The 23,516-nt window shown below is 52.6% G+C and overlaps 1 protein-coding gene across 1 annotated transcript in view; it reads left to right on the top strand.

The window, feature by feature from the left end:
• The first annotated feature begins 343 nt into the window (after window positions 1–343).
• The window catches only part of AGAP3 (ArfGAP with GTPase domain, ankyrin repeat and PH domain 3), a 92,928-nt gene continuing 69,755 nt past the window's right edge, over window positions 344–23,516 (top strand). Inside the window, exons 1-6 of the mRNA XM_026843832.1 lie at window positions 344–402; window positions 6,079–6,166; window positions 6,345–6,430; window positions 6,729–6,870; window positions 8,802–8,936; window positions 15,672–15,799. Coding sequence (XP_026699633.1) covers window positions 6,849–6,870; window positions 8,802–8,936; window positions 15,672–15,799 — 285 coding nt within the window. The 5' untranslated portion in view covers window positions 344–402; window positions 6,079–6,166; window positions 6,345–6,430; window positions 6,729–6,848. The remainder of the gene's footprint in view (window positions 403–6,078; window positions 6,167–6,344; window positions 6,431–6,728; window positions 6,871–8,801; window positions 8,937–15,671; window positions 15,800–23,516) is intronic.

Here is a 23,516-nt window from a genome sequence, read left to right as displayed (position 1 = left end):
CGCCCCCCAAAAAAGTGTCTAGTCTGTGGTGCTTACATGTGGGGATTGCTGTAGGGCATTTTGTCAGGGCAGGAAGGAGGGTCTCCAGCCTGCACTGTGTGGGCTCTGTGCTGCTTTGCTGCCCTCAGCTCAACCGCTTCTTCCTATCTGGAGCTCTGGCTGCAGACCTGGGCATGGGCAGTGTCATGCCCTCCTGCAGCTTTGTGTCTCTTTAGATGAGGTGAAAGGGAGGGAAGAGCCATAAATCTCCTGCCTGGAGGGAGCAGGAATCGTGTGGCAGGATCCTTGTTAGAATCTCGAGGGACACCATGGTGACTGATGATTTCTTCTCTCTGTTCTGCAGATTCGTTTGTGAACAGCCAGGAATGGACCCTGAGTCGCTCGGTGCCTGAGCTGAAGGTGGTGAGTACTCGTGGCTTGTGCCTCCAATACCCCTGGGTCTCTGGTGCTTTTCCAAATCCCCAAGAAAACCCGTTCTTTTAATGTGACTGGCTAGAAATGTATAGGGGCTTCAGCCTCATGGAGGGGAGAGAGAAGCTGGGGCTGACAACATGCTGGGGGAAGGCCAGGGCTATGCTGTCATAGCACTTGGATGTGAAGGTCAAAAAGACCTGTCCCTTCTGGCTTTGTTCAGCCAAACAGAGGGGATGAAGCTCCTCTAGTTGTAGGCGCAGGGCAGGTTTCCCAGGGCACACTGTTACCAGGCTTCATCACCTCTGAGACAGAAGATGTTTCCCGTAGCCTGCTGTCACTGATGGCTGTGCACCGGCTTGCTGGGGCAGTTGTGAACCAGTGCGTGTCAGTGGTGCAGGAGGACACAGGGTATTCAGCTCAAGCCGAGCTGGCTGGTGAGCACGAGGAGCAGAAGCCACTCCTGGGGTGAGTGACAAAGTGGGACTTTCTTGGTGGTGGCAATGAGCTCGTGGGCTGGTTGGGGCGTTCACGGAAAGGCACCCTCAGCAGCTGTGCTGCGAGCACTGGGGTGGCACTGGAAGGGATGTCGGGGCAGGCAGGATGCCGCAGACGCTTCCGAGTGTCTGGCTGGCTGTTCTCAGGGACCTCGGCCATCCGTTTCACTGTTCCGCTGCTCTTGTGCTCTCCGTGGCAGCCCGTAACTCAATTGAAGACTATTGGTGTGTCTCCCTTCAGCCCTTTCAAGATTGGTTTTTTTCAATCTTAATCTGAGAAACAAGAAGACTTTTTGCAAAACATACCAATACCATGATGCCACATTTTTCTTACCTGCAGTTAAGTAAAAATTAAAACAAACTTTGAATATTAATTTCTTTGTTTGGCTAGTAAAATGTGTGTTTGAAAATATTCTTGCAGCTATTCTGTGTATTGCCTTCTGACATTTTAACAATCTGCAGGCTGCGGAACAGCGCTGCAAGCTAAACAAACCTAAAGCTTTTAGTTCTTCCTCAGTTAACACAAACCTTTTCCCATGTTTTCCATGACCTCCAGGGATCTCTGTTGCTCCGGGGTTTCATCTGGCTGATGCAACTCTTCCTAAAAGCCTGGAGGCCTTCCAGAGTCCTGGTTCAGTCCTGGCCTTGCTGGCCTGAAGCCCTTTCTGTCACATCTCTGGGGTTAGGTTGCAACAGCCAACTTGGGGGTACCCTGTGCTTAGGCAGACAGACCTCTAGGTGTTGGGGTGGTCGTCTGGGATTTCTTCTTTCTGCAGCTGTGAAGGGAATGATATCGCGTGGTGGCAGAGCTGCTCCACAGAATCACAGAATGATCTAGTTTGGATCAAACAGTCCAACCGTTAACCTCGCACTGACCGTTCTCAACTCCACCAGATCCCTCAGCGCTGGGTCAACCCAACTCTTCAACCCCTCCAGGGATGGGGACTCCCCCCCTGCCCTGGGCAGCCTGTTCCAACCCCCAACAACCCCTTCTGCAAAGAAATACTTTCTAATAGCCAGTCTAACCCTGCCCTGGTGCAGCTTGAGGCCATTCCCTCTTGTCCTGTTGCTTTTTCCTTGGTTCAAGAGACTCATCCCCAGGTCTCTGCACCCTCCTTTCAGGGAGCTGTAAAGGGCGATGAGGTCTCCCCTCAGCCTCCTCTTCACCAGACTAAACCTCCCCAGTTCTCTCAGCCGCTCCCCATCAGACCTGTGCTCCAGACCCTGTACCAGCTCCGTTGCCCTTCTCTGGACACGCTCGAGTCATTCAATGTCCTTTTCTTAGTGAGGGGCCCAAAACTGAACACAAGTCATCGAGGTGCGGCCTCACCAGTGCCGAGTACAGGGGTCAGATCCCTTCCCTGTCCCTGCTGGCCACGCTATTTCTGATCCAAGCCAGGATACTACTGGCCTTCTTGGCCATCTGGGCACACTGCTGGGTCTGGGCTGGCAGTCAGTGAGGATGAGGAAAGCCGGGCAGGTCCTGAGCTTTCAGGTGTGTGTCTGAGGTGTCTGTCCTGCTCGGTGCTGCTGTGGCCCTGGCTGCCCTGGGGATGTGCCAGTGCCACAGTGCTGCTTTGCCCTCGGCTCCTGTCTTGCTGTCCCTGGCTGTTGCTAGGCCCAGCTCTTCTCCCCAGGTCTCTGCAGAGATTGGTCTTTGGTCCTCGGTCCTGCTGCTGCGATGCTTCACTGAGTGCACCACAAGCCCCAGTGAAAAATGTGTCTGAAACCAAAAGGCATCCTAGTCTTTTGGCAGGGCAAAGGCAGTGTCTTGAAAAATGGCAGAACACACTGTGATGGGAGAGGCTTGCACGAAGCACCCACTCTTGTCTCTGATCTGCCAATCCTTGTCCCTGTGAATCAAGATTCATAATTCTGCTTGTAAGGAAAGCCACACACTTGGTGGGGGGGGGCTTCTGTTTCATGACACATAAAGGTTTGACATCAGGCCATGTCCCTCCTTCTGTGTCAGTGAACTGTTTCCCTTACCCCTCCTGCAGGAGGTAAGGATCTTACTGCTTTCTTCCCTGCTCCTGTTCCCATTTGCACCACAAGCGGTCAGTGTACTTTCTGTAAGGTTTTTTAATAGCTTGATGTATTTAAGTTATGCTCAGTAGTTTTTCCCACCTCAGTTTTATCCTGGAGCTTCCTCCATCTGCTACAGGCTGAGAGGAGTCTGTCTGGGAGAAGGCAGCAGTTTCTGCAAACCTTGCCTTCCCTGCGGGAAAAACAAAAATGATGCCTGTGGCAGGGACTTGTCCCCCAGACCCAACACTGGGCAATACCAGCCCTTCTCTGGCCAGCACAGAGACAGACTGCAGGCCCTCGTGCTCCCAGTATTGAGACAGAGTTTTCCATGATGCCTACACACAACCTTTGATTTCGGTTTTCTGCCCCTAAGAGGTTGTGTTCCCCAAGACTGCCGGTACTGTGCGACCTGGTTTACAGCCCCAGATGAGGATGATACAAAGCAGAAGCGTATTTCAACAAGGCGTAGGTCAGGATTTTGGTTGGATGCAAACAAAATGCGGCCTCCATCCAAATTTTAGAGAGCTAAATATTATTGAAGTGTTGAATCTCTAGCTGCCAGGCGGCCTTGGGGAGCCGCTCTGTTTTGCCTTTTCTCCAGAGACCAGAGCTGCGGCTAGCCTGGGCACAGAGCTGAGCTGCCCGCTCCGCACACTGGACTCCACAGTTTTTTTCTGTGTCTCCACCTTTTTATATCCCAGACTGCTCACGCCACCATCGAAGCACGGCAGCAGTGGGGAGGGCTCAGCCAGAGCGTGACAGAGTGTCACCTTCGTTCGGAACACAGGCCACAGTGTTCGTGTAGTCCTTACGTCGCGGTAGATCGCTTGGCTCCAGAAGCACGTGTGCATTACCTGTGAGGTTTGCAGTCTGGTACATGTTTTCATCTGTCTAAACGCGCTGCGTATGATTTGTAATTATCGTTGTGGGTGACAGGCCTGGCAGCGATGCGTTCGGCCTGGGCATGCCCATGGGAGCACGTTGATCTGCACTTCCTAGTCCTGGGCTCCTGGTTGCCCCGGTCCCGCTGCTCGCTGGCTCTGTGTGGCGTGGGCACAAAAGGTGCCAGCGGACCAGACAGGTTTTCTGCTGAATGGTTGCTGCTGTGGGGCTGCTGCCTCTTTGCCTCCCACCAGGAGTGTGTAGGCAGCCTGGGGCAAGACCCGGTGCAGCGGGAGCTTTCGAGCACCCAGCTGATAGCTGGAGAACCTGCCTGGTGGTGACTCACTCACCGAGCTCTTCCCTTTGCCTGGAAAAGATCCACCATAAACTTTTCTTTGATGGCAGAGGCAGCTTTAATGTTTCCAGCCTCTTCTGTCTCCTCATCCCACACGTCTTTCGGTGCTGGTGGGGCTGTGTGTGCGGCTGTACTGCAGACACGCAGATTGGAAAACAGTGCTGCAAACGAGCGTTGGGCTGGATCGCCGCTTCTCAATTCCTTTTGCTCCACCGTTGCACAGACGGTGTCGGGGGTGCAGTGCAGGGTGGCTGCAGTGGGGCTGGGCCCTGTGGATACATGCTGTTTTCATGAACGCTTTTCAGTGCTGTGTGCCTGCTTGAAATTTTCGTTGCAAAGTTACCGTACTTCTGCCTGGCACTCCCTGTGCAGAAATAACACTCAGTGGGTCTGTGCAAGCACCTCCACGGAGACTCTGGCATTTCCAGCCAGTGCGAGTACTCAGCACATGTCCAGTGAATCTCGTGGACTGGTCCAGTGGTGGGTTTAGGAAGGGTGTGAGGTCAGCAGCGCTCTGCCAAAGGCTTTGGTATCCCTGTGCGTTTGCTGTGAAGCAGCTGTGAACGTGCAGGGGATTTTGGATTTTCCAGAAGTGCAGTGTCTCTGTTGGGAGGCCTGCACAGGGATGTCTTCTGTCTGGTAGATGTGCCAGACATCTTAAATCCCGGTGAAACAGCAAGTCCCCACAGTGCATCCTGATTAATCTTGAGGATGGAGAAGGCGGATGCCTTCAAAAGTGTGGTAAGAGCTTGCCCACCTTCTTTACTAGCCAGAGTTTGGAGGTGAACAAGCCTGGGTAAGAAGTGGGTTAGAAATGGTGTTTCTGGCTCCTGGGGCATGGGGAGGAGGTAGAAGAGCACGCTGTGGGTGAGAGGCACCTCTGCATCGCGCTGGCATTTCTACTCCAGCTCTGCCAGAGCAATGCACAGCTGAGGCTGGAGGGGTACAGAGTGGGATGCTCAGTACTGCACGAGCCTGCTCCACAAGCCGCGTCGTCCTGGTGGATGTGGAGGATAGCTGGGATGTAAGCTCACCAGTTGGAACTAGTTTTTTTGCCAGGATGGCAGAAGATGCCCCTTTACTCCAGGACTGCCCTCCCATCAGCAGGCAGGGCCACTTGCAAGCCCTGGAGGTTTTTAAACCTGCAGGAAAATGATTACATTAGGGAAAACTGGGTTTTCTGGCTGACCCATCCTGGGACAGCTACATTTGTTTTGTTGCAAATTTTTAGCATGTTCCAAAACTGACAGACCCCTCAGCCTAGCACGTTTCAACCCAGTTAAAAATCAGTGCTAAGTATCTTTATTTTTCAACTCAGTTTAGAATTGGTGCTGGGTGTCTTTCTGCGTGGGCAGCACAGCCAGCTCCGCCGGGAAATGTGCACTCCACTATAGCAGCGTCGCTGCTGCAGCAAGGAGCAGGTGCTCTGCCTTGCTGCTGGTGTCGGAAGCAGCAGCTGTACCAAACGCGTGGCCAGTCTCTGCTCTCATCCTCATGTGGCAGGTGCTGTTGAGAGCTGTAATACCCCCAAATTTGGGGTGCATGGGCTGGGAAAAGAGGGGTTTTTTTTTCTCCTTCTGAGTTGACTGTGGCTTGGGAGGTATCCCCCTGAGGAGCAGGAGGGCTGTGGGAAGAGCTAACGATGGGGTTGCGCCTGTTTGGGGTAGAGCAAGGGTTCTCACTGCCCTCCGTCTGGGCAGCTGTGCCCCAGTACCTGCTGCTGTTTGCCTGACGGAGACCAGTGAATGCCTCCAGGCTTCTCACCGAGTACCAGCTGGGTTGTGCCATCCCCTGTGCCCTCCCGTGACTGTCTCCGCTGCCAGTAACCGGTGCTGTGGCCTCGCAGGGGCAGCTTCATGTCAAGGGAAACATGCGGGCGGTGGGTGACATGCGCCTCTGTTTCAGGGCATTGTGGGGAACCTGTCCAGTGGCAAGTCGGCCCTTGTGCACCGCTACCTGACTGGCACCTACGTGCAGGAGGAGTCTCCAGAGGGTAAGGTCTGGTTCCCAGGGCTCCAGGGGGTGGTCTCCCTGGCTTCAAAGGCGACCCCTGTCTCTGTACTCATCCGCCACTGCCGCAGGGCTCTGCAGCCTCCCTTGACCTCCATTAGGGGTTTCCTCTGCTTGCTGCCTGCCACACACCTGACCTGCTGCTTTGCTCTCTTCCCAAGGTGGCAGATTTAAGAAGGAGATCGTAGTGGATGGTCAGAGTTACTTGCTGCTGATCCGAGATGAAGGGGGTCCCCCCGAACTTCAGGTAGGAGGCCCGTACCTCCTGCGGTCCCTTCCCACCCCATCCTGCCAGAGAGATTGGAGGGCTCTGACCCAGCTGCCTCTCGGGAGCCTGGTTGTGGGAGAACATGAAGACTGTGAGGCCTGAGAAGGAGCCATCCCCAGGACCTCCCCGTGGTGCTGGGGAGCTTGTTCCGCACGGCCTGGGGCATGCACTGGGCTGAGACCAGCCTCAGCGCTCCACGTGCCATGGGGCTGCCCTTGCTGGGCATGGGGCTCCGGGATGCTTGTCTGGGCTGTAACAGCTGGTGTATCTCCCTCAGTTTGCTGCCTGGGTCGATGCTGTGGTGTTTGTGTTCAGCCTGGAGGACGAGATCAGCTTCCAGACAGTCTACAACTACTACCTGCGGCTCTGCAGCTACCGGAACACAGCGGAGGTGCCGATGGTGCTGGTGGGCACGCAGGGTGAGCGCGGGGTGGCCGGGCTTCCTCCCTGCCTTGGTCAGGAGTGCCGGTGATGTGTCCACACTGGCAAGAGAATGCGGGGTGCTAGCCCTGCCAGTGTGTCAGGGATCCCAGCCTGTAAGCTGTCTGTGGCACGGAATGATGCTGAGGATCTGCGGCCCTGGAGGAGTGGAGTAATTCCTTCTCAGACCATCTCAGCTTTTCTGCAGAGATGCCTTATTTCTAGGAGCCACTCTCCTCTTCAAAATGCCCAAACCCTCTGGCGTTGCCTGCCTTCTTCCGTTCTGCCTGCAGCAGCTGGGTGCAGGCAGGAGTCAGGGCCTGGGTGCCGGGAGGATTTTCTGCTGGTGCCTTGCCCTTCATCCTCTGGGGGTGAGCTGCAGCAGGCAAGGTTTTGGGGGGTGGCAACTTGCTTTCAGCACCCCGAGGAGAGGCCTGAGCTGTGGAGCACTGTCTCCCCTGAGGTGCTGCCAGTGCACCTGGATGTGGGGAAGAGCAGCAGCAACCCAGAACTGCCCTCTCCCTCCTCTCCCCTGCAGGTCTGGGGGCTGGGATGGAGGCTGTAAGGGTCACAACCACAGCTGAGGCTGCTGTTGGGTGCAGGCAGCAGAGAAGACAGGAGATGCAGCGCCTGGAGCTCCGTCTGGGCACCCCAGGAGTGCCTGGGCAAGGAGCTGCCGATGGAGAGGGGCTGTCGGGAGAGAGGGCAGCCCTTGAGTCAGATTCCTGCCTGGCACAACATGTGTCGGAGGCAGCCTGGTCTCCAAAAGCCTTGCTGTGAGTTCCTGGGGAGGGGCAGCAACGAGAGCATTGCTTCTAAAGAAATAAGTGTCCTTCCTGCCCGTAGATGGTGAAGTGCAGGCAGGAGGTAGCCTGGGGCTGCAGAAGTTGTCTGACTGTAAGGGTGACAGCAGGGAGCAGGAGCAGGAGGGTGGAAGATGCAAGGAAAAAAATGTCTTGCCAGGACCCAATTCCTGAGCAGTGCAGCCCGTTCCTGGCCAGGAATAAACTCTGAGGCTGGGAAGACAGGTGGTGACAGCGGGAGGAGAGTCACAGGGGTGTCTGCTCTGCACCCCAGATTGAGTAGAACAAAGTTGTTAAACTCTGGATATTTAAAGACTGTGGAATTCATTTTAGGACTGAGTGATCTTGGTTCAGGCCTGAGGTGGGGTTGCAGGCCCATGCTGTGGAGGCTTAGGAGCAGGGAAGATTGGCAGAGGGGCCAGTGATGGTTGTTGGCCCAGACTTAGAGCCAGGTGAGGTCACAGCCTTGGGATGGTCACACAACCTACTGGAGAGTTCAAGGAGGACTTAACTGTGTGAGTCCCAGTGCTCCTTTGTCTCTTGAGAGGGTTCATCTGCAGCCTCTGCTTGTCCCTGGCATGTCTTCAAGGGGTCTGATTCCTCTTGGGAAGGCAGCCATCTGGGATACAAATTAAGCCTTTTTTTTTAATGTTGTCCACCAAGGCCTCAACTGTGAGTACATCCTAGCAGAGACATCTTTCCCAGTTAACTGAGGATGATTTCTCCGTTTTGATTCTTTAATATGTAGAGTATGGCTGTGAGACCTAAAATGATTGAGACTGGCTAATCAATTTTACGTTGCAGCTGAGGCTGCCTTGCCTTGCCAGACACACCTCCCACTGGTTTCTGCCCTCTGTCTTCAGAAACATCGGTGGCTGGATAGTTAGGAGAGTTGTGTAAGGTTCATTTTAAAACTGCTTAATTTAAAAAGGCTTGTTTAACAAATCAATTTTTCCGCAAACGTGGGACTTGGTGATCTAAGGCATTTATAGGAGAGAGGGTGTAGTATGAAGGTGGCTATCTCAGTGTGTGAAGGGAAGAAGGGAGGCCAGGAGCATGCCCTGGGACATGTGGATAGATGGAACACAGACGCTTACTTTGTAACCTTCTCTCCCTTTGGTTTCCAGATGCCATCAGCGCCACGAACCCCCGGGTCATTGACGATTCTCGGGCGCGGAAGCTTTCCAACGATTTGAAGCGCTGCACGTACTACGAGACCTGTGCCACCTACGGACTGAACGTGGAGAGAGTCTTCCAGGATGGTAACAGCAGCCAGTGGAGGGTGTTTGGGCGAGATAGGGCAGCAAAAGGGGTTTACACTACCTAGACCGCTGGCTCAGTTAGAACAGCGTGAGGCCAAGGCAGTTAGGCACACGTTTGAGTGCTGTGCCGTTGCTTTACAGACAGAGACCTGGCCTGGTGTGGAAGGATTCTTGTGTGTGGCATGTGGATGTGCATGAGGGACCGCAGAGCAGGGCTGGGCAGTGCCTTTTTCCTGCCTTCCTTGGAGGGGAGTGTTCCAGGGAGCAGAGAGGCTGCAGGGGATGGTTTTGTGCCCATGGCGGGCCTGCACAGCACAGCGGTTACATGAGCCTGCAGAGGAGTCGGGAGGCTGCAGAGACAGTTTTGATTGCCTGTCGTGGAGGAAGCACAGAAGAACGTTTGGGTGCTGGAGGTGGGGGAGCAGGAACGGAGTGGCCAAATGGGGCAGCTGTTCCTCACGGGAACAGTGTGTGAGCGTTTCAGCTCAGACTGGGAGAGGGGTCTGCGTGACAGGGATGCTGTAGGTGGAAGAAGGAACCTACACCATGTCCTAGGAGTTTGTAGTCTGTTGAAATCAACTGGGACCCTCCCCTTTAATGGGAGTGCATATTCCCCTGTCCACTTTCTCGACCTGGAGTGCAGCAGGGGATCTGTGTTTAATGTGTCTGCACAGAGCAGAGTGGTCAGGCAGGACAGAGTTGCTTTTGGAGAGGAGAGCTGTGCTGTTAGTGTTTTCAAGTGGAATGGGTGCCTGGAAGAAAGTTTGGAAATCACAGTGCAGCAGGACTGCCTGAAGGCAAAAATCCATTTAGTTCCTTGCAGCACAATGTGATGGGCTGAGGGCAAGACGCAGGACTGAGCCTGTCATCAGCTTCAAGTGCCTCCTTCATCTTCTAAGCTGGAGCTGGTGATCTTCCTTCCCCTGCATTACTCTGTGACCTTCCAGTAATCTCCTGTTATGGGGCTGAGGGTCACAGAGTTCTGCTTTTCTGATGCTGAAGCATGTAGAGATGTTTCCTCTCCAGCTGCTGGTCCCCGTCTGAGAAGGCATCCCCAAGAGCAACCTTCCAAACTGGCCCAGGCAGGGAACCCCTCAGCATTCCACAGCCTCTGCGTGGGTTCAGTATTCCTGGAGAAACTGGGGCGACTCTGTTGCGTGAGTTGTTTGTAAGTCTCCCCTTCTTTCTCCTCCTCCTGAGTAACGGAGGAATGGTGGGGAGCAACAGCTGGGAATAGTTGAGGATAGTGACTACTGCAGCAGACCTGGAAGGGGAGGATCTGCTAAACCGACTTGGCAGTTTGCAGGGCACGTCTGGAGAGAGCAGCAGCAGGTGGACTGTGTGCACAGCTGATCCCAGCTTCTGGAAAGCATTTAGCACTGTGTCACCGGATTCGTTCAGCTTCTTCCTTCAAATCGGTTCTGCTGTGTCCCTTCTCCGAAGGATGTTATGCTGAGGATTAGCAGCTGATGGGTTTGGGAATGGACTGGGGAGGCACGGCAGAATAAGGTGCTGCTGTTTACTAGGCTGCTTCTCGATTTTTTTGTCTCAAGGTGGAATGAATTGTGCTCTGTGGTTATTTTTTTTCTCTTTGTTGACCCTGGGATCATAGACAGCACAACTTTCAGCAGTGCGATGTGTGAGATGAAAGCACTCATGTGAGACTGGGACTCAGCTTCTAGCACCAGTGCTGCTTAGCAAAGCTTGGTGGGAGACCTTGAGCTGCTGCATAAGGCTCAGGGGTGAGCACCTGCAAAGTGCCGTGCTTCATCTTTGGTCTGGACTTACTCATGGCTGTATGTGTGGTCAGGAAGGATGCAAGGGAGCAGTTTTGTCTGTGTGAGGAGCAGTGAGGCTGAGGAAATCCAGAAAACCTCAAGGAGTGTGGGAATCAGAGACTATTCAATCAAAAACTCTGTCAGTCTGGGCAAATGCTGATGCTGTCTGGAGCAAGGAGCATGGGCCGCCTTGCCAGGAGGGCTGACGCTGTCCCTGGGCGAGTAAGCAGGAGAGCACTGAGTGGAAGTCGGGGTGGATTCTTGCCTTGTTTCTTGTACAGGGCCTCTGCTTCTTGTACAGGGCAGCAGGAGGACCATTGCTGGGTGCTGTCAAACTCAGGTGTCAAAAAGACCCAGAGAAATCATAAGATTAAAAAAAACCCCTCAACTGTAAAACTCAATCAAAGGCTGGAAAAAATACCTTATAGTGAGAGACTAAAAGAGCTTATCCATTTAATAAATCAAAGATGATTGAGGGGTGACTTGACTAAAACATAAGCATCTCACATACCTAAAATATAAGTGTCTCTACATGGGGACAAAATCACAGATACTAAGACAAAGCCAGTCGAAATCAGATTTTAAAGAATCCTTACTAATCCTTACTAAGTGTTAAGTAAAAAGTTAAGTAAAATAAAAATTTTGAGGAAACCTTGCTACTTTTTTTTAGTAGCTCTCTTTTCATTAGCTGTTGGAAGGAATGCACAGGAAAGTGCTGTATTCTGCATCTCTTGTACTTTCACCAAATCCAGACCAAGTCCCTTTGTGGAAGACACTTGCTGCATACCTGGATGGCTGGTGCAGCGTAGGCTGGGTGAAGTTTATTGGCTGGTGGGATACATAGGTCAGCCTGGAAAACAAAGAGATCCCTCTGGTCTCTGAGTCTGTGTATGCAGGAGCTGTCTGCGTTGCTGTGGTTTCCTGGGCATTTCCTGCAGCAAGCTGCCTCTGCATGCCAGGCCACATGCCGGCTGGCGCAGTTTTGCTGGTATCCACGCCCTGGCCGAGTGTGCTGCTGGGAGCTCTGGAGGAAGCAGTGCCATAATTGGGGGTTGCAGATGGAGCAGAGGGACCCACCATCTAGTAGGAGAGCTGGAGTAAATCCCAGGTACTCTGCTCTCACCTGCCTGGTCAACCACAGTGCTATGCGGGTGCTGCTGAGGTGCTGGCGAGGAGCTGAGGAGAGCGGAGCCCAGCACGCTGGCCCCAGACATCATTGGCATCAGAGAGCTGTTCATGGACTTCCAGGATCCAGTTCCAGGTGAACTGCCCTGACAGGATGAGGTGTTTTCAGAGTGGGTAAGCTGCTTTTCCCAGTGAGCGCTGCTGTGCCCCAGTGCATTTGTCTTGGGATCTGGTGGAGTGCTGGCAGTCAGGGATTGTGTGAGGAGCTCGCCCTGTGTGGTGATTCACTTTCCAGCCAGACCTCATCTTACTCAGATCATGGCAAACCTGCCCCATGCAGGCAGGAGATGTTGTTTTTCCACAGCAGCAATGGGAAGACTTTACTAAGCTGCGGTCCTTGCTTTCATTGCCAAGGTCTGCTTGCTTGTCCATGCTGTACAGAGCATAAGCTGCACCTCTGTTCCCAGAGAGCCCTTTTAGGCCACTCTCTTGTCTAAAAACAAGCAGTCACTGACCTTTTTGGACAGCAGGTTAATGTCATGCTGGTCTAGCATGACAGCTTGTGGGAGCGACCATCCGTCCTCTTGGTACTCAGTTGGAGACTGAGGCTAGCACTCTTTCTTCCCAAGCTGCTGTCTCTGCAAATGCTCCATGGTTTGCGCATCATGCTGCTGTGCAGGGGAGAAGCTCTGAGAAGGAGAACTACAGATCTTCACGTTCACTGACTGTTCTGAGGTTCTTCAAGAACTGGGTGGCTCCACCATTTGTGGTGCCCTCCTTCCTGCTCAGGCAGATGCAGCAGAGACACTTCCTCCATTCCTTGAGCAGTTCCTGGGTATTTGGGCCGAAGCTGTTTGTGGTTATGTTGTGCAGGGATCTAGGCCACATACTACTGTAGTTGTGTTGGATCTTTTAGAGTGGTGAGGGCTTTCTCTGGGCAGTCAGGCTTCTGAAGGTCACTGTGAAAAGGATGCATAGCATTCAGAAAAGGGGTAACTTTCTCTTGCTGGTTTTTCAAATGCAGCCTGGCAAAATGCCCCTTGGAAACACTGTTTGCTGTGTGGGAGCTGCACTTCTCTCATCCTTTCCAAGTTGCTTCCAGCACCAGATGTTGTCACAGTAACTGCTTCTGTGAAAAGATGGGACAGGCTGCCTGTGGCTTCAGATACCGCGAGGAGAGGAGCCTGGCACAAGCAGGAAGAGTGACGCAGGCTGGGCTGCGTACTGCAGTGTCCAGTGGCTGGCAGACACCAACTGCAGTTGCAGAACTTCACCAAGAGTGAACCCACACTGAGGGTCGGGTCGGTGTGGTCCCCTCGCTAACAGCAGAGCTCCCAGCGAGGTGGGAGGCTGGCACTGAACATATCTTGGCTCTGGAGTGGTGGAGTGGAGAGGATGCCAGGACAATAGCAAGAAGCCATTGGTGTGGGGTTACCTCATTTTAAGGATATTTCTATACCTGGCAGAGGTTAGAGAGCAACTTGTCAAGAGCCCCTTGGCAGTGATGACCTCTGCATTGTTCCTGAAGAAGGACCCAGGCCCGATCCTGGAAGGGCACAGGAGGGACATGCTGCCCAATGCTGCAAGTCACTTCTCCAGCATCACTTCTGCAGCAAGTCCAGGGTGAGCGCTCCTGCCACCAGCCCGCCCACCGGAGAGGACAGCCTGTGGTGTGAGGCAGCCTCTCATGGCCACCAGAACCTGCTGCTGACATGCTGGCCATATTGCTGCTCTCCCATCGTTCCCCCACAGTCCTTGGGCTGCAGACTTGGACTTCAGCTTGAAAGACCAAGGGTGGTTCTGGCTCTCCTGCCTAGGCAGTTGTTTGGGTTTCTGCACCCTGAGTGGAACAGCTGAGCAGCGGGTGCCCCTCCTGCTCGGGGGTGAGTTTGTTCCTGGCTGTCGAGGTGATCAATAGCGTTGCCATGTCTTCCAGGACAGTGATTGATGCTTCTGAGGAAGGGTTTGGTAGGAGCATTTCAGTGGAGAGACTGAGAGTTTGTGTGCAGGGGTGTGTGCAAGGTCCTGCAACTCCATAAGGTGCCTCCCCACCCTAAGGTGTTTTCCATAGGGTCCTTGGTGCATTGCTGGGGACCTTCATGTGCTCTTCCTCTCTGTCAAGATACTCCTCCCAGAGCTGACCATTCCTGGTGGTGTCCGTGGAGGGATTTCTCCAGAACATCTAGGACAGGGTGCTGTGGTACGCTTTAAAATACTGTGTGATGCTCAAGTGCTAGTACTCTCAGCAGCACCGCCTGTGATGTGTGGCAAACACAGGCCAAGCAATGTATCCAGACAGAGGTTCTGTGGACAGGGCAGGGCTCGTTGGTTGTACATCACAGAGCTGCATATGGCAACCAAAGAAATCGTGATAAGCAAATGATCCCAGAGACTGGCTTAAGGGATGACAGAAATTATCCTTGAAAAAGTCTGGCTGATGTTCAGGAAGTGGAATAGCCTCTGCCTGGCAAGCAGAATTGCGAAGGCCACCTCAAGATGCCTTGCTTAAGAGTTGGTGAGATTTTACTGCAATCAGTGTGGTCTAGCTGGCCTCATGATTAATTTCATTGTTGCCACTAGTGTTACAGGGTGAGTGACAAGGTAGAGCCTCTGCCAGGCTCTTTTGCCCAGGACAGCAGTTGATGAGGAGTTTTTCTGAATCCTTTCTGGCCCCTGGGGTGCCTGGGCTCCCAATGTGCCGGACCAGTGTTTGAAGGAGAGGTGATTCAGGTAATGATGAAGTTGGTCAGAGGAGAGGGTGGAGGGGAGGAGAGCAGGAAAAACCAGCAGGTTAATATAGTCTGTTTGGTGAGTGTAGGAGGGCTTCCTTCTATTTATGGGACTAATATTTAGCTTGGGAGTCTGGACGGCCTCCTGGCTTTATCAGGTGAGCAGGTAGCAGCTGTGGTCCAATACTTTGTCTCTCTCTGTATGGGATGTGACACTGTGGCTGTGAGGTGGCAGGATTTTGCAGTTAATGTTGACATCTGACTTTTCCAAATGGGTTCAGTCATACCACATGTGTGGTGCAACATCTTCTGTCTTTCTGGAAAGGGAATGTGGCAGCTCCTTTATGGCAATACGAGGCATGCCAGGTTGGATGTGTGATGTTCCCCGTGCCTTCAGTCATGTTCACCTGAAAGGTTTCTCCTGTGATGGTGGGGGGGACCTGGCCAGTGTGCAAGAGAAAATGAGGAATGGTGATGTGTTTTATTCCCCAACAGCCAAGCTTGTTTGCTGTCATGCTCAAGATGTTTATTCCCAGAAAAGGTAGGAGATTGGGAAGGCTGAAATGCAATTTTTGGCTGTTGGCATCAGGCAATGAGGTCACAGAAACTTGGAGAGTTGTTCCTCACATTAGTTTTTCTAGCACCTGGAAATCATGAGGGTCCCCAGTCTGATGGAGATGGCATTGCCCAGGCTATTCAGTTCAGTAACTGGCTCCTGTAGCTGCTCTGAGGGGTGCCCAAGATGTGACTGTCTGCCCAGGGATTCTTCTGTAGCAGCCCAGGGCTGTGGATGGCTTCTTGGTGTCCACATGCTCTGAGTGAGACCCAAGGGGGTGGCCTTCGGGGGCTCAGCATGGGAAGCCTGCACTGCTGCCTTCTGGAACAGCCATAGGCAAATGCTGTCCCTTGCAGCAGGGTTGCAGTGGGGACTGCGAGTTTGAGTGTTCTGCAGAAATCCTCCCTGTTAACACAGGGTGGCACAGTTTGAGCCTCACATGTTGGCATTAGTCAGAGAAAGGGTCTCACTGAACCCTTCTAGAAATCCATGGGTGGAGAAAGTTGCTTTCTGGACTCTGACCGTGTCCCTTTCTCCCTTCTTCCAGTGGCTCAGAAGGTGGTGGCTCTACGGAAGAAACAGCAGCTTTCCATCGGCCCCTGCAAGTCCCTGCCCAATTCACCCAGCCATTCGTCTGTCTCTGCGGCCTCCATTCCTTCTGTTCACATCAACCAGGTGGGAAACAGCAACAGGGAAAGCCAGGGACCCCACATGCTTCTCCACACCCACTCGGTTCACTCGATACACAGGGCATTTAGCCTAGCCTTAGACTTGCGCTACAGCCCTGGAGCAGCACTTGGAAAGAGCACAGTGGTTGTCATCCATAGCCCAGAACAGCTTGGTACTTGCCCAAGCCATTGGGTCTGGCTCGTGGTCTCCAGAGATGATGGCAGAGCTGTGAGCGGTCTGCAGGGAAGCTCCTGGGCAGAGCAGAAGGATGTCTGGGCCTGGCTGGGCAAGTGAGCCTGGGGGGGACATGGTCCTGCTCCCCTGGAAGGTCTTCCACACGTGTACAGGTGGGCTTCTTAGGGGCTGTATTTGGGGAGGGGCGAATTCAGTGGTGAATTGAAGGAGCAGCACAGAGGAGGAGGTTTCTCCTCCCCTCTGCCAGAGGAAGGGCTCTGTGCTGTTCTTCTGGCACAGCATTAGCTTTTGGGAAGATGGTGAAGCTGGAGGTGTTTGTTCTGTGACTCTGGAGGAGCAGAACTGATGCAGGAGGGGCAGGTCAGAAAGCCAAGCAGGCTGCTATGGTGAGTGGCTAGTGAAGGAGATTAGGCAGCCACCAAATTTCATTAGGGCTTTGCTGTAGTTTTCAGCACCCACATAAATGCTGAACTGGCTCTCTGATGAGAAAGGTGAGATACTGGGCTCTTCTGCTCCTCAGGGGCAGTCAAGCCAACAGATTCCAGCTCTGAAGCAACTGGCATATGAAATCACAGGATCTGTAGCAAGGAAATCTGTCTGTCTGGCAAGGTGCTGCCAGACTGAGGAACAGCAAGTGTAGCAGCTGGGTTTATGGAAGATGGGGTATGGCGTAGCTGGAGCAGCTGAGAGCCCCTTGGCTGCCTCAGCACTGAGCAGTGCTTGAAATGTTTTTTGAGTAAGAGAGTAGCTAAGGACTCAGAGGAGCATGTAAAGACAATGTGAAGCAAGTTTAGCAAAAGAAATTCCGCCAGGATGACGCTTTCTTTTTTATAAGGGGATTAGCTTTGAACCTCAGAGTGTATCTGAGCCTCTCAGGCCCTGGGAGGACTTCTGGTCCACCACCACAGGGGAGATCTTTACTGTAGAAACCTGAGTGGTGTCTGCAGCCACTGGTTGGACTCTTACCTAAAGAATTTTTAAGTACTCCCATGAAATTTATGCCTGGCTGTATAGGCTTCTGAAGCTGGACTGCAAGTAGTTGTGCAGAGATTTTTGCAGAGACCCGTGCCAGCTTCCTGGTGCTTCAGGTCACTTGGACACCAGCAAGTTCAGGTGAAGTTTCTGTGTGCAAACGAATACCCTGCTGACAGTCAGAGCTGCCTGGTGAAGCTGCGGGGCTTTCTGAGCAGAACTTGCTTTGGATATGAGCAGAGTGAGCACAGCTGCTTGCAAAGCATACACAGCCGTACCGTGCCCCGCAGTATCTCTGGGTGTGGGTGCTTTTTGAGAAGTTTAATAGGAGGCAGCCAGTGAGTGTCTCTGGTAACTTGAAGATTTTATGAGCAGACCAATTACAAACAGAGACTGGTTGGGAAGGAGAGGCAGTTTGCACTGAAAGGGGGAGCAGGGTGGAAGATGGCCAAGGGCAGCGTTCCATAGGGAGGAACTGAACACTTGTTTAATATTTTTGTCAATGTCCAGAGTATGAGAAAAGGGTCCTAATAAATATGTACTAACAGCACTTGCTGTACTGGGCAGGGTGTTTATAGTGAAGCTAAAAATGTAGTCCCTGTGTGAGGGGAGTGGGGATACCAGACTCCTCAGTCTGATTCCAGTTGCTCGTGTAAATAAGTATGCACTGAAATGGGTGTAGAAACAGCAAAAAGCAGGTGGGAGGGAAAAGAGATCCTAACACAAGAGGAAGTTAATCACTTGGCTTGTTTAGCTGAGGAAAATGAAGGCTGAAATGGTCCAGACCTGATCTTCAAAACACACAGGTGTGAAAGGAAAGAACTTTTTAAGAAAAGAAGGTGCTAAAACAAAAGGGGTGAGTTTAAGACTGGCCATGGGGAAGCAAAGTTAGGCATCAGAAGAGGTTTCTAACTGTATGTCATGAGGTGTTTGCTCAGAAACCTCCCTACTTTCCTTCCTGCAGATTATCTTTCAGGCTGGTTTGCAGCCGACGTCTCTGTAGAGGTGGATGCTGGCTCCTTGGCTCTGAGGCAGGACCTTTCCTCTTGGTACCTTGCTGTGCTCCTGGAGCTTTGCCAGAGGGACCTAGGTAGGGAAGACCTCAGGTGGGAAACCAGAGCTGTTAAAGGGAAATAATGCAGCTAACAGGAAATTGCAGCTAACTGTGAGGCCTTTCTAAGCAAGAAATGTTTATTGATTGCTTGGGTTGTAGCAGTGTCAGCAGTGATGATAGGCCATGTCCTTCTGGAGTTCCTCCCTCTGTCCTCCCTCTCCTGTACATGCTCTGTGCCTGCCTGACACTGTGTCCCTCTTCTGCTCAGCAAACCTGGATGCCGCAACGAGGATCAAAGTTAATTTCTGTTCTGTGGGTCTTCTGTGGCTCAACCACAAACCCTTGTGGTTCCCAGTGACCTGCTGCAGTAATCTCTGCCATGATGTTTACACATCTCTCTTGCATTACTAAAAGCACTTCTCCAAAAAATAGAGTGTGAAGTAATGGAACTGAGGAGTGATCATAAAATGCTGTGAAATATCTCCCCATTCTCACTTGGGCTCAGGAATGAGGTTCTGGAACTGCTTCCCACTGTCCTCTAAGAAAATCCAACTGGCTTTGAGGGACACAATTCACTGATTGCTGGTGTTTCTGATGTGGACCTGGGCAGAGCAGCCCATACACTCTGGTGCGTATAGGCTTGCTGTCCATGCGAGAGGACACACGTCCAGTAGTGAGTGCAGTGACCCGACAGGTATCAGCAGGTATGCACAAGAGCCCGGAATCGCTGCTCAGGAGTGCGTTGGAGTGGTGGTTACACACAAAAGATTGTGGTTTCCCCCACAAGCTGGAGCAGCTGTCCCTAACACAAGATTGAGCTGGAGCAGGCAGTTCCAGAGTCCTGCTGGGTGCTTCTCTCCAGGGCTGAGATGCAGAAGTGCTGGAGCCTCTCATGGGGCTGGGGATGGTGCCCTCTCTCCTGGGAGATGTCCTCTGCTCCTGGCACTGAGATATCCAGTGGGGCAGCTCTGGGAGGAGATGGACAGGCTGTACACTGTCAGGAAGGATGAACGAGTGACAAGGTCTTTTCAGCGTAGTGCTGTGTTCTGTCTTTTTCTACCTGAGGCTATGGGGCTCTCGCCAAGGTTTCTTACTTGCCTTTGCAAGTAAGAGAGCAGGAACTGGCACAGGGAGAAGGATCTCAAGGAAGGGTTGGGGAACACAGAATTTAACATGGTGATGAGATGGAAAGAATCCAGACAAATAATATAATTAGGAGCTTTTGTTTGCTTCATACTACAGCTAGGTGTTGGTGCACACAGGCAAGACACAAACACTTCGGGACAGAAGGATCTCTTCTTCTTCTCAGTACTTACTGCTTGTGGGAGCAGCAGGACTGGCATTTCCATCTTGAGTGCGTGGCCAGGAGGAGCCCCTGGGAGCCTGTACACCACTATGTCCTAATGGCACCCGGGTTTGGGTGTCAAGAAGTGCTGCCTGATGCTGCTGGCCATGTGTGCTGGCAGCGTTGCTCTGTCCATTCCAAGCAGTTGTGGCATCTTGGGTGGTGTTTTGTTCCCCTTAGCAGGGTGCCTTTCTGAGGGCTGTGAGCAGCAGCATTCCCTTGCTCCTGGATCCTCCCTCTTCCCTTCCGTTGGGAAGTTCAGTTTTGTTTTTGTTTGTTTTTCTGTGTTGAGTTTTGGGCCCCTCACTGCAAAAAGGATATTGAGTGACTCAAGTGTGTCCAGAGAAGGGCAACGGAGCTGGTGCAGGGTCTGGAGCACAGGTCTGATGGGGAGCGGCTGAGGGAACTGGGGGTGTTTAGTCTGGAGAAGAGGAGGCTGAGGGGAGACGTCATCGCCCTCTACAGCTCCCTGAAAGGAGGGTGCAGAGACCTGGGGATGAGTCTCTTGAACAAAGGAACAAGTGACACAACAAGAGGGAATGGCCTCAAGCTGCGCCAGGGCAGGGTCAGACTGGCTATTAGGAAGCATTTCTTTGCAGCAGGGGTTGTTGGGGGTTGGAATGGGCTGCCCAGGGCAGGGGTGGAGTCCCCATCCCTGGAGGGGTTGAAGAGTTGGGTTGACCCAGCGCTGAGGGATCTGGTGGAGTTGAGAACGGTCAGTGTGAGGTTAATGGTTGGACTGGATGATCTTCAAGGTCTCTTCCAACTGAGATCATTCTATGATTCTGAGCTATGGCTGAGGTCTGCTTCCCTTCATAGATTCATACCCAGATAGGTGGTGGTGCCATCTGCGATGAGAAGGATGTTCTGCTTAGTGCCTGGTCTCCTGGCCCATGTGGGCAAGGACATAGCTGTCTTCTGGAGCTGTCAGTGAAGAAGGCACTTGTATTATGGAAAGAGGAACAAGTGATCCCACAAAGGCTTGTTATGACAGGCAGGAGCTGGGAGCCAGCCCTGCCTCTCATCCTACTCCTGGGGACATCTTTTCTGGAAGTCGTTTGAGCTACTCGTTGAGCTAAACGAAATTTTTTGGAAATGGCCACTGCTTGTCTGTTCTTCTGACAATCTAGCCACTCCATTGCAATTACTGGGAGAGGAGAGACCCCAGAGGACCCTGGTGATTTTGTCACCCATCTGTCCAGAGCACTTTCTTCTGGTGTGAGGTGGTGGCCAGTTTCCAAACCTTCGTGATTGTGCCACGTTTCCAAATTCAGGGCTTCGGGACAGTGGTGCTGTGTGAGGTGTTCTGGTGTCCTTGCATAGTGGATGATCCTCTTTATGAAACAGTTCTTGAAACAGCTGAAGGCCCTGGTTTCATTTCTGTCTTTGGGAGTTTGGGGGGTTTTTTTGCTTTTATTCCACAGTGGTGCCTGATGCCTCAGAGGACACTGAGGCGTCAAGGTGGAGAGGAAGAGAGCTGTAGTGGCAGCTCAGCTGTGGTCAGGATTTTCCACCAGCACTCACAAGTGCACCAGACATGCTTGCCAGGTCTGTGACCGAGTACTGCGTTCAGCATCTCCCTGGTTCTCTGGTGTGGAGGGAGGAGCCAGGGCCAGTCCCAGGAGTCCTGCATGCTCCCCTGGGGACACCAGGTCTGTCCCTTGGGCTGTCCCAGTTGCTTGTGGGCTGTGGATCTGCCCCGCTTGAACAGACACCTCAGATCCCCCAGGATGCTGCAGCCCCTAAGTAAAGCTCTTGAGGCTCTCCTCTCCTGTGTCCTGCCCTGCTGTTGCTGGGCGAGTGGGTGACGTGTTTGGGAGCCCCGTTTCTCTGCTTGGCCTTGACTTCTTGGCAGGTGCCTGTCCCTTACCTGCATGGTGTGGGATTTTCTCAAGCCAGTGGATGCTTTCAGTATTTGCAGAGTTATTCCATCTGATTTCCTTACTGTTGCTCCCCCTTTCTCCATCTTTCTTCAGGGACTCTGAGATGCCTTTGGGAGTACCCCAGGCTGCGGGGTGAGTCACGTTGCCTGTTTGCTGTGGGATGGAAGGTTGTCTTTCTGCCAGGGGACTCGTTCCCAGCGGCTGGCAGGAGGTAACGCAGGCACCCCACACTGAGCCTGGCAGGCTGGTGGAGTGAAGCGCGTAGTCCCCTGGGCCGTGGGAGCCACTGCTGGGTCCCGCCGCGCTGCCTGGGTGCCCAGGCAAGCCTGGCCCTGCTCCGTGGGTGTCACGGCTTCACGCCGATGGCCTTGGCCTGCGGTCCTGCTTGGGCCCTTTGCTCACACCGAGGAGTGCATTTACCAAGACTTTAGTAAGAGAGCAGATGAAAGAGGTGGAAAATTAAAGTTTGCAAGTGAAATGAATCACAAACTGCAGCTCACCTGTGCTGGGTGACGAGCGCTTCCCTGCCTGTCGCAGCATGTTTCAGCAGAGTTCAGTCAGTGTGTGTGTCTCGACAGCTGAAGCATCGGGTGTTTGCGTTTCCTTGTGGAAATGCCGCCATTTCATGGCCCATACGCTCCTCTGGCTTCTTCCCTGTTCCTGCACAGGCGATGAATTGGTGGCTGCTATTTGTTTGCACTCTTCAGAGCTTTTCTCAAACTTTGCTCCTTGTTCTACCTCATGCCTTTTTATGTCACAAGTTCCTACATCTTAACTTTAGCTGAGTTCCTCCCTGCTCGGGCACCCTATGGCACTATCAGTATTCTTTGAAGTTCACAATATTCACCCATGGAATTCTAACAGGAAGGATTTGTCCCACGTGTGTTTTACTGTTTTCAGCTTCCGCTGTGTTCTTAGAGTTCGATAATGACCACAGGTGGTGTTGATCAGCAAAGGAATTGCCAGGAGCAAAAATAAGGTATTTGCCCAGACCTGTCAGGGTTCTGCCCCATCCCAATGATTTGTCCTGGGTCCCTGGATCCCTACTGAAGTCTTGGAGCAGTCTGCCTCAGCTGAGCGGTGTGGTGGCTCAGGATTGCCTGTGTAGCCAGAGGCTGCATTGCTGTCTGCCTTTGGGGGAATTTCTCCTCTGCTCCTAAACTCACAGGATGGCACTAGCCCTCACAATTGCCTTCGTAGCTTGGTGTGAGACATCCTTCAGCCCCAGGACCTTTCCTGAGGTTTGGGTGTCTGGAATACCAGCAAGCTCAAATGCTTGTGTCCTTTGTGGATCAAGAAGGACAGTAACCTTGACTTGTGTCCAACACTAGGCAAACTTATGGGCTAAGGAAAATTACTCTGGCCAGGCAAAAGCTACAAAGAAGGTTACAGTGCGTATATAAAATGTAAACTACAGTTTAGCAAGATTTCCTAGGAGCTTCAGTGTCCATCACCTAATATCCATAGAATTTGTCCCAGCTGCTATGGCAGGAGCTCAAACTCTACAGCCTCTTCTGAAGTGAATCCTTCCCACAATCATAACTTCATAAATATGCTTGACAAGGTTACTGAAATAAGCAGAGCTTAGGCTGGAGACTACCTGAGAGGGGTTTCTGGACTCCTGGCAGCCTTGCCTGGCTCACCTTTCTGGGTAACAGGTTCTCTGTGTTGCAGCATCAGCCATCTCTTCCCTTACAAGTTGATTCTTTTTCTTTTTTTGACATGTTTCACACATTATGCATCAGTTAAATACAGAATGTACACACATTGTTATGCCTGATCCTAAACTTGAGCTGTCTCAGCAAATTCTCTTCAACTTGGTAGCCTTAGGCTTCTGCATTTGTTCCTTCATCACAGCATTTGCAGTCTTGAATCGGTGGTTTGCAGCAGCTCTCTCTGTTAAAGGTTCCAAAGTCACTGGCAAGGTGGCACATTGCTTTGCTTCTCTGTGTCCCCGGTGATTTCCCCTTCCCTGGGACATGGCAGCAGAACGTGGTTCAGCACAGCGTTCATCAGCTGGGCAGCCTGAGGAGGAGCTCCCTGGTGACGTTCACTTCTCCGGACAGAGTGCCTGGCCTCTTTTATAGAATCACAGAATGATCTCGGTTGGAAAAGACCTTGAAGACCATCCAGTCCAACCATTAACCTCACACTGACCGTTCTCAACTCCACCAGATCCCTCAGTGCTGAGTCAACCCGACTCTTCAACCCCTCCAGGGATGGGGACTCCACCCCTGCCCTGGGCAGCCCATTCCAGTGCCCAACAACCCCTTC

This window comes from Athene cunicularia, assembly GCF_003259725.1.
Source record: "Athene cunicularia isolate RWA chromosome 2 unlocalized genomic scaffold, athCun1 chr2_part2, whole genome shotgun sequence".
NCBI classification, from domain to species: domain Eukaryota; kingdom Metazoa; phylum Chordata; class Aves; order Strigiformes; family Strigidae; genus Athene; species Athene cunicularia.
This window is presented reverse-complemented; position numbering and strand designations above follow the sequence as displayed.